The 14575-nt window shown below is 40.2% G+C and overlaps 1 protein-coding gene across 24 annotated transcripts in view; it reads left to right on the top strand.

Moving 5' to 3' along the window:
- The window catches only part of EPB41L3 (erythrocyte membrane protein band 4.1 like 3), a 146742-nt gene extending 141638 nt beyond the window's left edge, over positions 1 to 5104 (top strand). For 18 of the 24 annotated variants that reach the window (XM_030497524.1, XM_032920129.1, XM_030497478.1 and 15 more), the window contains 3 exons: positions 820 to 900; positions 1166 to 1282; positions 2526 to 5104. In XM_030497524.1, the coding sequence (XP_030353384.1) occupies positions 820 to 900; positions 1166 to 1276 (192 nt within the window). In that variant the 3' untranslated portion in view covers positions 1277 to 1282; positions 2526 to 5104. The remainder of the gene's footprint in view (positions 1 to 819; positions 901 to 1165; positions 1283 to 2525) is intronic. The other 6 variants (XM_030497558.1, XM_030497467.1, XM_032920131.1 and 3 more) reach the window with 2 other exon arrangements.
- Positions 5105 to 14575: the final 9471 nt, after the last annotated feature.

Genomic DNA, 14575 nt, shown 5'->3' with positions numbered 1-14575 from the left:
GCAAATACTGCCTGGAACTGGAAGCAGTGTAGCCACACTGGCATCATATTGTAGCCTGGAAGGAATAATTTGCCTGAGAACGAGGCTCTGTTGATTTGTCTATAACTGTGTTTGAGTCCTGAGCTATTATCCCTGCACGGTGTTGAAAGCACATAGTAAATCTGTATCATGTAGTCGTAATGGGACACAGAGTCAACTCAGACGCCACAGTCACGTTGCTAAGGAATTTGCCAACAACCAAGCCAAAAGCTTATGGCTGCACAGACAAATGATGTTCGGTCTTCCAAGTTCCAAGATAGGATCTAAATAACAGTTCTGCCCTAAGCAGAAGCCCTCTTAATGCTGTGACAGCTCTCCTACCAGTGTTCACCGAGGATAGGATTTTGTCTTTCTACAGTGAAATTCACCCTTCGGTAGGTGAGCTATACAAAGGTCATACTGCCCTGTATGTCCTTCTGAAGCCTGCAGTTGGACTTAACTAGGTCTTAATATGAGCTGTCTGTATGTCCATTCTTTTTTCATGGGATGAATTTACCATAAATAACTGCCATTTCTGGCATACAAACATCTCTTCTGACACGTGTGCAGACTGACTACAATAATAAAATTATCTGTGTTGGAAGGACCGCTGGAGGTCATATAATCCATTCAGGCCAACTTCAGAGCTGGTCTGGTTGCAGTTCAGGGTCATTCCCTTTGTGCGTGATGTTTGAGATAGTTAGTCCAGTCACCTCTGGGTTCCTGCACTGATCATTCTCTGAGTGAGTAGTAGCACTCTTTAAACTAAGTTACTGACATGCATTTGTCCCTCCCATCTAGACTGTGAAAGGCGGCATCTCAGAGACAAGAATTGAAAAACGAATAGTCATCACAGGAGATGCAGATATTGATCATGATCAGGTAAAGTCTATAAACTGCTAAAGGCTACCCTGAAGACTGTCAAAGAGAACATTTCTAAACATTGCTTTAAAAAGATACTATTCATACTGGCATGCCTTAAATTAAACTGGATTAGTAGTTAAATCAGTGATGGTATATTCCATATTTTAATCATTTTCCTCATTTGTAAATTGTGTAATATCTCATGAATCTCTCCACCTTGCTACTGATCATGCATGTTCCACCTCCTTTTTGTTTTTGCCCTTCTGTGGTTTCCTTGGGATAGGCGCTGGCTCAGGCAATTAAAGAAGCCAAAGAGCAGCACCCTGACATGTCAGTGACCAAAGTAGTGGTACATAAAGAGACAGAAATCACACCAGAAGATGGGGAGGATTGACCACAGGTAAGAGGACTAGATGATTTTCCTAGGCATTTACTGGGCTGGCATGTTGCAAATGTTTTCCTACCATAGTTCACCTCTCTTTGCTTTCTTTCACTGGTATTTGCAAGTTGCATTTGTGCTGGTTATCAGTTCTGGTATTTAAATGTAAACCACATTCAGCTTAAAACGTCTTTCTTCATTCAATGATGCCAGCTGGAGAAAGAGAAACTACTCATTTGCTTTTGTTGGCTCTCTAGAAAGTCCTCATTGTCCATGCTTTGATATAGTCTAATTTTCTAATTCTGAAGTCAGAAAAATTTGTTGTCTGCTTCTGTGTCATTTAAGAACAAATCTATTTTGTTCTTAAAGGTATGCATTTTGTTTAAAAATGCCAAGGGAAAAAGCAGCTGCTTTTTATATGTCCCACGCAGATATGTTACAAATTAAGTTTTAATTCCTAACTTGCAAAGGTATGGCCCAACTTGCTTTTGATTTTTCCTTTAAACCCAGCAAATTAGTGTGTCAGTATTTGGATGTCTTGGCTTTCTTGTATTTTAAAGAACATTTTGTGTTTTAAAGCAGCATTGTTTATCAGGATGAGATGATAATGCAGCTTTTCTTGTGCCAAGCTTTTTTTCAGTAAAGGCATGCTCTCTAGTTGTGGCTGGCTAAACAGATGTCTTAATATTACTGTATTTATTCTGTGTGCAAAAACATGTCATGCATACTAACCTGCTATGCAAAGGCCATTAATGCCAGCACCATTGCACAAATTGCTTTGAATGCTGTATGCAGAATGGGAAAAAATAGCTGCTTGTCTGATTTGTTTAAATAGATAGCAGCATTTTGTTCTTAAAACAGTATATATTCCCTAGCACTTGCTGTAAGTAACAGAGTATAATGCACAGCACCTTTTGAAGCTGTTTTGCTCTCCTGCTTTTGGATATACAGACCCTAAAGAAAACTGAATTTCAGTACCTGTTATTTATTTGGAAGATGGAACCAGTCACTGAGGAGTGAGTAGCTGTGATTCTTGTAGTGTTCTGCTAATTGTTTCAGAGACAACACATTGTGGCTTGCTTAAAAGTCTATTGATGTCACTAATTCTTTTCATTGGTGTTAGTGGACTTTGAATTTGGCCCAAGTTGCTTATTCTGGGATGATGCCATTTTCAAACAGCTTTTGTTACACGCACAAATTGACAGAATCTCTTTTGCAAGAGTATAGTTGCTTCAAATAATTAACTCGGTTCTCTTTCCTGCAGGAATAACCTGGATTGCATATGAATCCAGACATACACACCAGTAGGAATACGAGAGCCTGTACGGAGTCTCAGTTCCAACCTGACTGACTTGTATCTGTCTATGGAAAATTTCAGTACGGAAGAACTGATCTTGACCGTTAATAAAGAAACTGGCAGAGATACCTTCCCATAGAAAGCAATCTGAATCAGCAGCAGTTAAACAATATTGCATGAAGCAACAATAAAATTACAGAAAAGCAGCATTTTTAATTTTCTTAAAATGTCTAAGTTTTCAGCTATACCTGCACGTTCATAAACAATATAAACAGTGATCTCATGTAACACATAAACAGTTCTAGCCTTTCACAGTTTATGAAAGTCTAAACAAATTAAAATTTGTTAGGTGGCAAGCCTTTTGTTTACAGATATTGTAAATGAAGATTACCCCCAAAATGCTAGAAGCTGTATAGGTACTGTGTATAATGTTTTACCACACATTAGATGTGCCAATAACACAGTTTATTCAGTAAACAACTTGAATCTTATATTTGTTTCATCTGGTTTTATTACTGCCCGATAAATGATGACGACTCTTTACTCTTATCAAAATATTTAAATGCTTACAAAGTGTGCTTTGTATACCTGACTGAATACCTTATAAGGTAGTAATGATTTTAGTATATTAACTTTAACGATTTTTGTCAGCATTGTTCAGAGTCAGCTTCCAGCCACCCTTCACAGATCCTAACCTTGTAAATTATATGTAGTTATTTTGGAGAAAAAAAAAATCATCTGTATTTTACTTAGTTTGCAGCATTAGAAAATTATTAATCTGAAATAACCGTGATGGTTTTCTATTGATTTCCCTTTTGTTCTCAGAGGAAAAGAAGAAAAAAATCTGTTTGAGAATCTGGTCAACATTTAGTATCTAGTTCAGAGTCAAGCCTTAACCTGTACAGAACGTCCACTGAAAACTCGTTAGTGTCCAACTATAATACCCACTGAAGGGATAGCATCCATTACACTGTCAGCTGCATCACAACACATGGTGAATGTATGTTTCTGCATAGTGAAATAAAAGTGGTAAATGCATCCAAAATCGTATTGTTCTGTGTCTAAAAGCACCTAGTGTTTTTTAATATTCAAAACATTAAGTTACGTTTGTAAGACACCACAGGTTTTACTCATCTGCACAGTAGATATGTTTTGTCTTCAATGGCTGACACTGCACTGCGCAGACAGTTGGAGTTAGCAGAGCATCCAAAGGGATGACAGTGTTCACCTCTAGGCATATGATGTTTGCAAAGGAAAAGGAGTTTTTGGTTCCTTTCATTTTCTCTGGTTATGTACTGTTTCACTGAAGCTAAATGAAGGACATTGTGGTTGCTTAGAAAGTAAAGGCCAGTAGCACTCGATCCAGATCCACTCTCTTTTTTGTAGTTTTGTTCTGAAACATGGATAAAATTGTCTTTAAAGCAGTACTTACTTATCTCTTCCTTTTTCTTGCTCCTTTGCCACATCTCATTGACACTTCTCTCGTAGCTCAAGAGAAAATTGTAGCAAATAATTCACCCTTAATCTCTATTTCTTTGTAGAATTGAAAGAAATGGGTACAAGCAGACTTTTCAGGACATAAAGGGCCAAATTTGCCCTTCATTGTTTACACAGGGCTCCCTTACACTGAAGTCAATGGAGTTGGCTCTAGTGGAGAGCAGGATTTGACTCAGTGACTTGTTAATAAATGTTTATTTTCTTAATTTAGAAAGAAAAATAGTATATATAGAGAGAATAACCTGTAGATAATAATTAAAAGTAATATCCCAAGGCTTTTAAAGCTTTGCCCTTAGCCTCTAAAACATCTCCCTTCCACCAGCCATTCTTCATGCCTTTAATCCAGAGTGCTAACTATGTAACTCCCCCTTACCGCCATCATTGCTTACCTCTTGCCTAATGCCCAACACAAAGATTACAGTCTGTTGTTATCTTTGACTGACCTCCTAGTCCAAGAGCATCTCTGTTCTCAGCCCTTGCGGTGATCGTAGGCTTAGGTCTCTGGTGTCACCAGTGCCCAATGGCAGCCAGGGCTGGAGGAGGTAATTGCCCCGTGTCTCCCCAGACAGCATGCCAGGTTCTCACTACCACATCAGGAGTTTAAAGATAGACTCTGAAGCCATATTGATCTTCCCTCAGGTGCCCCTCATGTCGTTGGCTAAGAAACAGCATTGTATTACCTCAGAGAGATGTGAGGCGATTGCACAGCCTTCTCTCCAGAGTTAGCGTTATGTTTTAGCATGGCTTGAGGAGATTGTACTTCGGTGATACTGCACAGTATGTACGCTGTCTAAAGATATTGTATCTTAAAAAGTTAGCCTCCTTGGAAAGGATGCTCAGAGCTAAGATACAGCCTGAGCATATGCAAACTGAGGAGATGAGAATGGACAGGCAAGAACATCTCAGTGCCACTGTTGGCAGTAGACCCTTGTTCGGGGGATGGTTCCTGGAAGCAATAGTTTTGGTTTTTGTTAGAAACTGTTTCTTGGGTTGTCTGCCTAATGCTGTGCCACATGAAATAAAGAGCACCTGCCTGTTTCTACCAACTATCTTTTGTCTCCGTCTCTTCTCATTTATTGTTGGTCTTTGTCCAGCTTCTTGACGTAAAACAGCTTAGAAAACAAACCATCTGATATTCTGTTACTTGAAAACATCATTATGAACACAGACACCAGTACAGGAGACAGCCTCACTTGTTACAGCTGGAGTCACAGCTTCAGCCCCATGAGAACTGGCTGCTCTGCACCATTGAAGTATGGGATGAGGATGGCTAGGCAGGACCTTGCACACTAGGCAAGGATGGGCACAGCAAGCAATCACATCAGTTGTGACCATCAAAATAGTCTGTTAGTTAAGATCACAAGGCCCATTTACAAGCTTTGCCTTTACATCTTACCTCTTTACAAGTAATAAGGGTGAGGTAAACAAACGTGTTCCCCTGTTTTATACAGGAACAATAATGGTCCAGGTTTTGCAGAGCTAGGAATCACACCTTAATTTTTAATTATTTTTAACAGTCCAGTCTGTTAAATGTTTGTGACAGGCTTGAGGCAATGCTGAGATACATTGACTGATTTTTTTTTTTTTAATGTTTGTTGAACATACCAGCAGCACATACTATATACTCTGAGCTGTATTGCTCAAACAAGATCCTGTCCAGTCAACCATGTTTGATCAACTGTCTGGCGTCATATTTATATTGTTAGTTCCCGTGCATTCAGAGACCCTACACAAAAAGCTATCTCAAATGAACAAAGTTCAAATACCAAAGGAAACCCCATTTTCATTTTACTTTGGCTATCAATCACAAAGCATTAAGAAGAAAAGTGTTTTTCAAGGTATGTATGTTCCAAACGTTCACTATTTTGAAAATTAATTTCAGCTCTTCTATATCGTTAAGTTTGAGGAAAATCATTAATTGGGCTATTTCCCCATACCAAGTCTTAGATCCACTTTCTCCTGAAGTAAATAAAAGAGTAACACTTGGCTAACGAGAGATTAAAAACTATTTCTACATTCTCTTCTTTCCCTTCCTCTCCATTACATAAAGAAGCAGGTATTTGTTTTCAAGTGTTTTCTGCTGGTACTGAATGTACTTCAGCTGACTTCAGTGATCTAATCTCCTGAGATGCCTTTGCAATTTATTTTGCTCCTGAAATACACTATCTCTAGTTACAGGCTTTCAGTGTGGATGTTTTCTATGGCTATGTGCTGATGAAATGACACCGAACAAACTCCATCAAGTGGAGTAAGACCAAAGTCCTTTCAAACAGCATCTGAGGCTGGATGAACAGGAAGAAATGCTTTCTATGACAACAGGAGCTGAACTGGACCTCTTGAAGTCCTCCCTGTACATCCCAAAGTATAATGGTGTTTTGAGGTACTGTGGATGGACTAAGAGATGACTATGGGTGGACTAATGAATGACCATGAGAAATGCTTACTCCATTGTACAGGGAAAATGAAGCACTTAAATCTATAGATTTCAAAGGCTGTATCAGTCTTAAACTGCAAATGATGCTGTCTTTTGTCATTAGTGTTATGCCACATCAGCAAAGAGGTTGTCCATGGGTGCTCTGCATTTCCTTAGAGCAACACAAAGTACCAGCCTTCCTAATAAAAACATGGTCATATGCTTAAAAAGGCTGTTATTAGTTAGGCATCTTTTAGTTCTATCTCAAATAGGGATTTAGGTTTAAATAAACAATGAGGCATATTACTGATAGGTCTTAGATAAAAATGTTTTCCACGAATTCCTGTATTCATTTATTGAAGCCATATTATTCTGTTATCTTGGAGATCCTATTAGCCCTTGTTCATACTGTAAATTACTTTTGTTTATGCCATTTGATTCATTCTCCACCCTTTATCTGTCTCCCATTCAACCTCAGTCCTGCTTCTAAGCTAAAACTAATGGCTGCTGTAAAGACTGGTAGGAGCAGAATTTAAAAAATCCTTGTTTAAGGAAAGCCAGTAGATTCAAATTATGCAGAAATCTCAGTCAACTCTCTTTCTTCCTCTCATGCTCCCAAGTGTAGCTATAACCTCCATAAATCAATGACCTCACTCTTGCAGCTGCAATGATCACTCACTGTAAGTAGGATTAATGGTCTGTCTTTGAGAATGACTACAGTGACATAGAGGAAAAAGAAAAAAAAGATTAAAAAGATTACTGACACTAGATATTATTTTCATTTTCAAACACATCAGACATTTATCTGTACAGTCTACCAGCTCTGTTTTCACCAGTGCAAAACTTTAATACGAACCTTTTATTCTTGTTTCTTTTTTCCAGAGTTTACTAGGAATTGCGTTTTCATTTTCTAGAAGTATCTTTGCTGTCTGCTTCTGTGTCAAGGTGTACCAGGACTCGTCTGTGCACAACCAAAGCTCAGGCAATGATTTCAACTAATCTGGACTTCAAAACACAGATCCCAGAACATGTGGAGCTTTGGAGCTGCCTGAATTACAACCCAGAGCAGCATGTTTCCACACCGAGTCCTGCCTTACAGCACACATGTTGCTTTTAAGTACTGGGCATGTGTTCTTTGGTGGATAATCCCAGGTGACTATAGTTTAAAAGATAGAAGGTTAGACAAAGCACATTAAAGGGTTCAGGAAAGGATGCAACATAAATCATACAATAGAGCAAAGAAAAAAAAAAAATCAAAGCAGTATATCTGAAAGTACAAAAGCAAATAATTATGAAACCTTCAAAGCCTCTTCCAGTAGGAAGAGTCCAGCTAATACGATGCTCATTCTTTCCTTAAATCAAGAGTGATACTTGCACAGATATCTTTGTTCGATGGATTTACGAGGTTGTTTCTTGGACATATCAGCTTTCTGGCCAAACTCAGTTGATGGATTTAGCATTTGAAGGCTTCTCAAGACATTTATATTCCTTTAGTCCAATCTCTAACCCATAACCAACTAAGACAAATGTGAATCTTTTTTATATAGTCACAGAAGTTTCGACAGTTTCACCACTCATCCTTAGAGCTCCTAAAGCCCAAGCTACTGGACAAAGAGGCACACATACACGCATGTGTATCTTTCCACAGAACATTATTTGTTCTAAGAGTATCTCTATGAAATCAACCTTGAATATGCATTAAATAATGGATTTGTTTTGTTTTTCCATTCAAAATGCCATCTGGTGACTGACATGTCACAAGATTATTTTTTTCCTGCAATCAGATGCAATATGTCAGTACAGATACTTTTTGTCATATTGATCTATAAAAGTGAATATGTTACATGAAAACACTGCAACATGTGGCCTGCCATCACAGAAATAACGGACTGTCTTGAGTATCTGCATGAGGGGGTCCTGTGACAAGGAAGCTTCTGCAAACTCTGGGAAGAAAGCCTGTATTAGTGCTTATCCCACCGCTTCACAGTTATTTTAAATTTTCTTTGTCCCTTCTTGCTTGCTTTCATATTCTCCAACTTAACCCGTTTGTGTTTGACCTATCAGGCTCCTCTCTTCTGCATCTTCTCTCCTTTCCAACTTTTCTCCCGGCTTATGTACACATATTGTTTCATGATATTTTTAACATGTACCAGGGAAATACTAGGGGAAAGACTATCCAAATCCAGTGCCTGCACAGCTCCATCTGCTATCTTAGTGAAGCTGCTGCTAATGACTCAGACATGAGCAAAATGTCAAGTGGTGTCCAGATTTATGATGCAGTAGTACGATCATTTGCATTTGCCCCTACATAGACAGCCATGAAACTACAAATTTGTGTGAGTAAACTCAAAGTATTTGTACTCTAAGCTAGTAATATCTCTGAATCTACCAGAAAATAGACAAAGCAGCTATTGCTGAGACTCCAAAGTGATCTGATTCCAGCTGTACGTCTTTGGCTAATGATGTCCATCTTAAAATCTTTGCTTGGTTAAAGAAGATCTCTGTTCAGCTACTCTGGCAAGTAGATTTGTCATATATCAATCAGTAAAGCAAACATTCTTTGTCAAAACTGATGTGCACTGTGTTGGCGCCAACAATTAACACATACACACCATATCCTTCCTGCATTAGGCAGCATTTTGCTGCTAGAGAGAGAAATAATGATCTTTTGAGACAACAGTTATGTCTAAGACTTTCTAATATAGATGCTGCATTCTTGCATCTGTTTTCCCCTAGAGGAGGAAAAATTTGACAAAGACAGCAGGATTTCTCTATTGATTCTCTTGGGAACATACTGATGGAAAGAAGTCATAAGCCTATGGAGGCTTTGTTTCAGACAGGGCAAGCCTTCATCCTCAGAAGATGTGGTATTTGAGAGCACTGGATCTGCTGGTGTCTTTTCTATCTGGTTTGCAGCAGTCTCCTCACCAGCCTTTTCTGCTCCATTACACTTTGACTAATCTAGAACTGCACTGGAGAGAAACCTGCCTCTCTTGTTCTGCTTCTGCTTTCTATATTCCACCCCTCACTCCCCCAGCTATTCTTCAGTGTTTCTCATTGTATGCATTATGGGCCCCTTGGTGTTCAACATCCACTATCATCTCTCTTGTAGCAAAGCTTTCAGCTTCATCTCTGTCTTTCTTCTCTGGGATGGAGTCATGGCCACACTTCATGCTGAGTTTAACTGCCATTTTCCTGATAAAAGAGAACAGTGACACAAATCACAAGACCTGAATATCTGATCTTACTAGTCTTTGCATTCAACCTGCAAATACAATATCCCTAGCACCTCGGTGACAGAAATTTTCATAGACATCCATATGCATGCAAGGTGACAGGAAGACTTTCCTCATGCCTACTTACTTGTCAGCTGATACCTGTGGCCTGTTTAGAGCCTGCCATGATGGCAAGCAGGGCTAGGTTCTTCACATTATAAATACCCACATACTGGGTCCCAGCCCCCTTGGGGGATCTGCCTGAGCACTAGCCTTTGTGTGAGCTGAACAGAAGTGCATACAATAGGTACCAAAGGAGAAACGCAAACCTAAATAATGGTTTGGTTGTTTTTTCTTTAATGATAGATGCAACATGTCTATACCCATTTATCAACAATTATTCCCTGTGAATGCCCACCATCATTCATAGCTCTTCATACCCTGCTGCTATGGCTGATGAGCAGAAGTTCACAAATGCAGGGCATGTTACTATTATTGCCAGCTAGAGCCAATCAGAAAACTAATGTCAGTCTGAATTCAGCATATCCCATTGCTGATGTTAAAATATACAAGATTAATCTCATGGCTGATGAAGACAAGTTAATATTTCCTGAAATATATTTAATAGAAACTTCCTTTAGACTAAGCTCAGTCATCTGCTGCACAGAAACAGCCAACTCCTATTCATATAAAGGTGACTTCAACAGCAAGAAGAATATCCTCAGCTGAAACACAGCAAAGGTGAAAAGAAGGTTAGTACCTTCTCCCCAGAAAGTTGTAGGAACTCATGAAAAGCCTAAAACTGTCAGGACCAACGAGGAAGGGCACTTCCTACTGTTAAGCAGTAGGAATAGACATCAACCTCACAAGATAGACATCAACCTCATAAATGGTTACAAATATGTTGTTTGTGTCTGAATGTATATTTGCTTCATTCTCAAAGAGATGCCCATCCAGTTCATAACAACTGTCTGCTGACGTTCAAGGGTAGATTCCTCCACATGCCCATGTTGTATGCTATGCGGTTCAACAGCATGGCTTGTCAGGATCTTGCTTTTATAGATCATAGGAGTACCAGAACATGAAAAGCAACTCCTTCTCCTTTCTCCTTACCGTTATACATCACGTTCTCAATAAAATTACCAGATAGTTCTCAGATCAGACTTACCAGAACCTTATTCTAGACCTAGATTACATTTGAGAAGCATCTGCTAGCAATCAGGTCTTCCAGAAGACCGCATCTGAAGTAATTTCTTTCTAGATCTCTCTTGGTAACTCCTTCTGTCTTCATTGCTGAGAGAGACTGATCTGAAATCAGACTCCACTGTCCATTGCCTCAAAGATCGGTATGAGAAGTTGAGATAGAATTCCACCTATCTTTTGTCTCAGAGATGGGGGGGCGGAGTTGAGATAAGATTCCAATATCCATTGCTTGGGAGAAAGGTGTGAGGAGCTGAACTGAGACTCCGCTGTCCATTGCCTGAGGGATGAGTGGGAAAGAGCTAAGACTCTTCCGTCCATTACCTCAAGGACTGGTGTGAGGAATTGCTACCCATTATCCCAAGAACTGCTGCAGCCACATGCAGTTGAAGAGCTGGCTGCAAGACCAGGGAAACTGGTCCATCAGGAACGTATAATACGTGACATGAACAGAGGTGCTACCCCCAACTGATAAAAGGGGAAAAAGGTAATCACCAAGAGGCACATCGCCAGGGAGCCATTGCCATGAGGATGACTCCAGGACACCGCCGTGAGGACACTCTCCACCGATGACTACTACGGACCCTGAGGGACACCCTCCATGAGGCATCGCCATGAGGGCAACTCCATCAGGACACCTCCACAGGGTACCTTCAAGGGGACAACTCCAGAAGGACACTCACCTCTGATGACTACTACGGACTCCTGGGGGACACTCTGCTCCGATACTGACTACAAACCCTGAAGGACTCCCACCACCGACGACGACAACAACAGATCCCCAGGACACCGCTGGATCCACAGTGGTGACTCTCTCTCTGCACCCCGAATCCTTGCTTCATTTTCTACCTTTTTTCCAATCTGTCCTATCGCTATCCCCTTTATTACAATAATTTCCCTTTTTTATAATAACTGTCTTTTTGCAATAAACTTGCTAATCAATTACAGTATTTGACCTTGTTTGCGTCTTAATTTCACTCTTGGGATCATGAACTGAAACAGGGCCCACCACTGGGGTTTTCTCCAGTCGGACCCTGACAATTGCTCTGCAGCACTCAAATGGCTGCTAATAATACAACACAGTGCAGCACTTCTGGAAGCTCAGCAGTGAAGGTTAGATGGCCATTTTCTTGATTAATTACCATTTTCATCTGATATGCAAGCAAAACAAAATGAGAACTTAAGTGATGAAATTTGCACTCTGAATGACAACACTGTCACTGTCCTGCACAAGCTCGGTGGGTTCAGCTGCTGGGGTAGATTTCTGTTTTTAACAGAAGTGATAAAGTTTGGGGGCACAGCTCTAAAAAGCCCTGCTTCAGCCAGAGAAAGTTACCTGTGACTGGTAAGGATAAATATAGGAGATTAGAGTGTGGATTAATTTCCCCTACAGGCCATACAATATATTCTCCATAATCTCATCATAGGCAGGCAGAAGTATCCTGTGACAAAGACATATCAGCTGGGTGGAAGACTCGTCATTTCGAATTGATATCATTTTCTGTGTCTTTGTCCCACTGCAAGTACAAATAAATCAGGCACGGCATTGGGAGTTGGGAGGCAGACCTTCAAACATAGAATCATACAATAGTTTGAGTTGGAAAGGGTCTTAAAGATCATCTTGTTCCAACCCCTGCCATGAGGAGGGACACCTTCCACCAGACAAGGTTGCTCAAAGCCGTGTCCAACCTGGCCTGGAATACTTCCAGGCATGGAACAACTTCTCTGGGCAACCTGTTCCAGTGCCTCACCACCCTCACAGTAAAGAACTTCTTCCTATTGTATAATCTAAATCTCCCCTCTTTCAGTTTGAAGCCATTACCCCTTGTCCTATCACTACATGCCCTTTTAAAAAGTCCCTCTCCAGATTTCTTGTAGGCCCCCTTTAGGTACTAGAAGACTGTTATAAGGTCTCCCCTGATCCTTCTCTTCTCCAGACTGAACAAGCCCAACTCTCAGCCAGTCTCCACAGGAGAAATGCTCCAGCCCGCTGTTCACCCTTGTGGCCCTTCTCTGGACTTGCTCAACCAGGTCCACATCCTTCTCACGTTGGGGCCCCAGAGCTGAATGTAGCACTCCAGGTGGGGTCTCATGAGAGTGGAGCAGAAGGGGAGAATCACCTCCCTCGACCTGCTGGTCACGCTCCTCTTGATGCAGCCCAGCACACAGCTGGCTTTCTGAGTGAGTGCACACTGCTGGTCATGTTGAGCTTCTCATCTACCAATACGCCCAAGTCTTTCTCCTCAGGGCTGCTCTCAATCCATTCTCCGCCCAGCCTGTGTTTGTGCTTGGGATTGCCAGGACAGTGCCAGGCAGAGAAAAAGTTATAACAGATCTAAAAGAAAATATAGCATCTGCCTATATCACACAGATAAACAGAAATATCTAAGTTACTTACTTTGGAAAAGAAAGTCTGTAGGCTCTGAGGTCTGGGATTCAAACTAGCCCAAACAAACAGGTCTGAAGGATATAATCCTGACAGAAGGCTAGAGCATACAGCAGATACAGAGCAGATACACCAGACTGTACTGAAAGCAGGAAAAGTCATTTCAAACTGAAGTTTTACTGTGTGTTTGCACTTTAAGAACCAAACTTGTGAACAGAAACTGCAAGAGATATGTGTTATTAATGAAAAACAGTTGGAGCCTGACTTGAAACAGAATGAGAAAAGACGAAAGGAATTCTGCTGTGGCAAGCTTTGTTTGGGCAGCAGTTCTGTATGGGGCAGAATTCTGCAAAGTACTCCCATTTCTAAACACAATCTTTTTGGTATTTTGTAAACTTTATATGGAACATATACATTCCACTGTTGGCAGGAACTACAATTATGTCTTTTAAAGCCTTTGTGCCTTTTAAAATCATAGGTCTCCAAATCCTTCATGAAACTGTTTGTATAGTATTTCTTTGAAGTATGATCTTACCTCAGAATTTTACTTCAGAGGACTAAAATTCCTTTAAAAGGGATTTTTCCACTCGGTATCTGGCAGTAACCCAAAGCAAATCACTAGAATTACAATTCAATTACAAGACTGGTAATGAAGGTTGCATGTTTGTCCATGGGACTAAGAAAGTAGAAAAGAAGAATCTTAACTCCTTCATGTTGCATGGCATCAGGATAACTCTTTTAGCTTTCTAGGCCCATTCATTCCCTGAAAATAAATCAAACACTCCTCCCATTATCTAAATCTTTCTTACTCTTGAACAGGTTACAATCAATGATACTTAACACTTCTGACAGAGCACTAAGCTTTTTTTGCCTCTGGCCTGAATCCAGCTCAGCTGAAATGTTTTTTCTGTGGTTATGAACTTTTTTCTGGTGATGCGTTTTCCAGTGATCTTTAATGACTCCCGTGTTAGATGAGATCAGTTCTGAATTCCTCTGTAATCAATCAATAATAAAATTGTTCCCATGCTTTCTACAAATATTCAGATACAATAGTGAGATCAAAAATGCAGGTGCTAATGGGCTAGAACCTTTCTGATCTCCTGGGGGGAACGCGCTGGTGAAGGCTTGAAATGTGCGAACAAGAGTAGTCAGGGGAAGTGCTGACCATTCTAAAATTTCCACTTTTTCAAAACTGAAATTTTATGGCTGTTGTTAGCAAATGTGAAGAAACTCAATCACCTTTAAATAAAACGTCATACTGTACAAGCTGTTAGTTGTGTGAAGTTCTCCATCTCTCTTTACGCAC

The sequence above is a fragment of the Strigops habroptila genome, chromosome 1 (genome assembly GCF_004027225.2).
Source record: "Strigops habroptila isolate Jane chromosome 1, bStrHab1.2.pri, whole genome shotgun sequence".
In the NCBI taxonomy this organism is placed as follows: Eukaryota; Metazoa; Chordata; class Aves; order Psittaciformes; family Psittacidae; genus Strigops; species Strigops habroptila.
The sequence above is the reverse complement of the archived record's forward strand: the minus strand, read 5'-3'. Positions and strand labels throughout refer to the sequence as shown.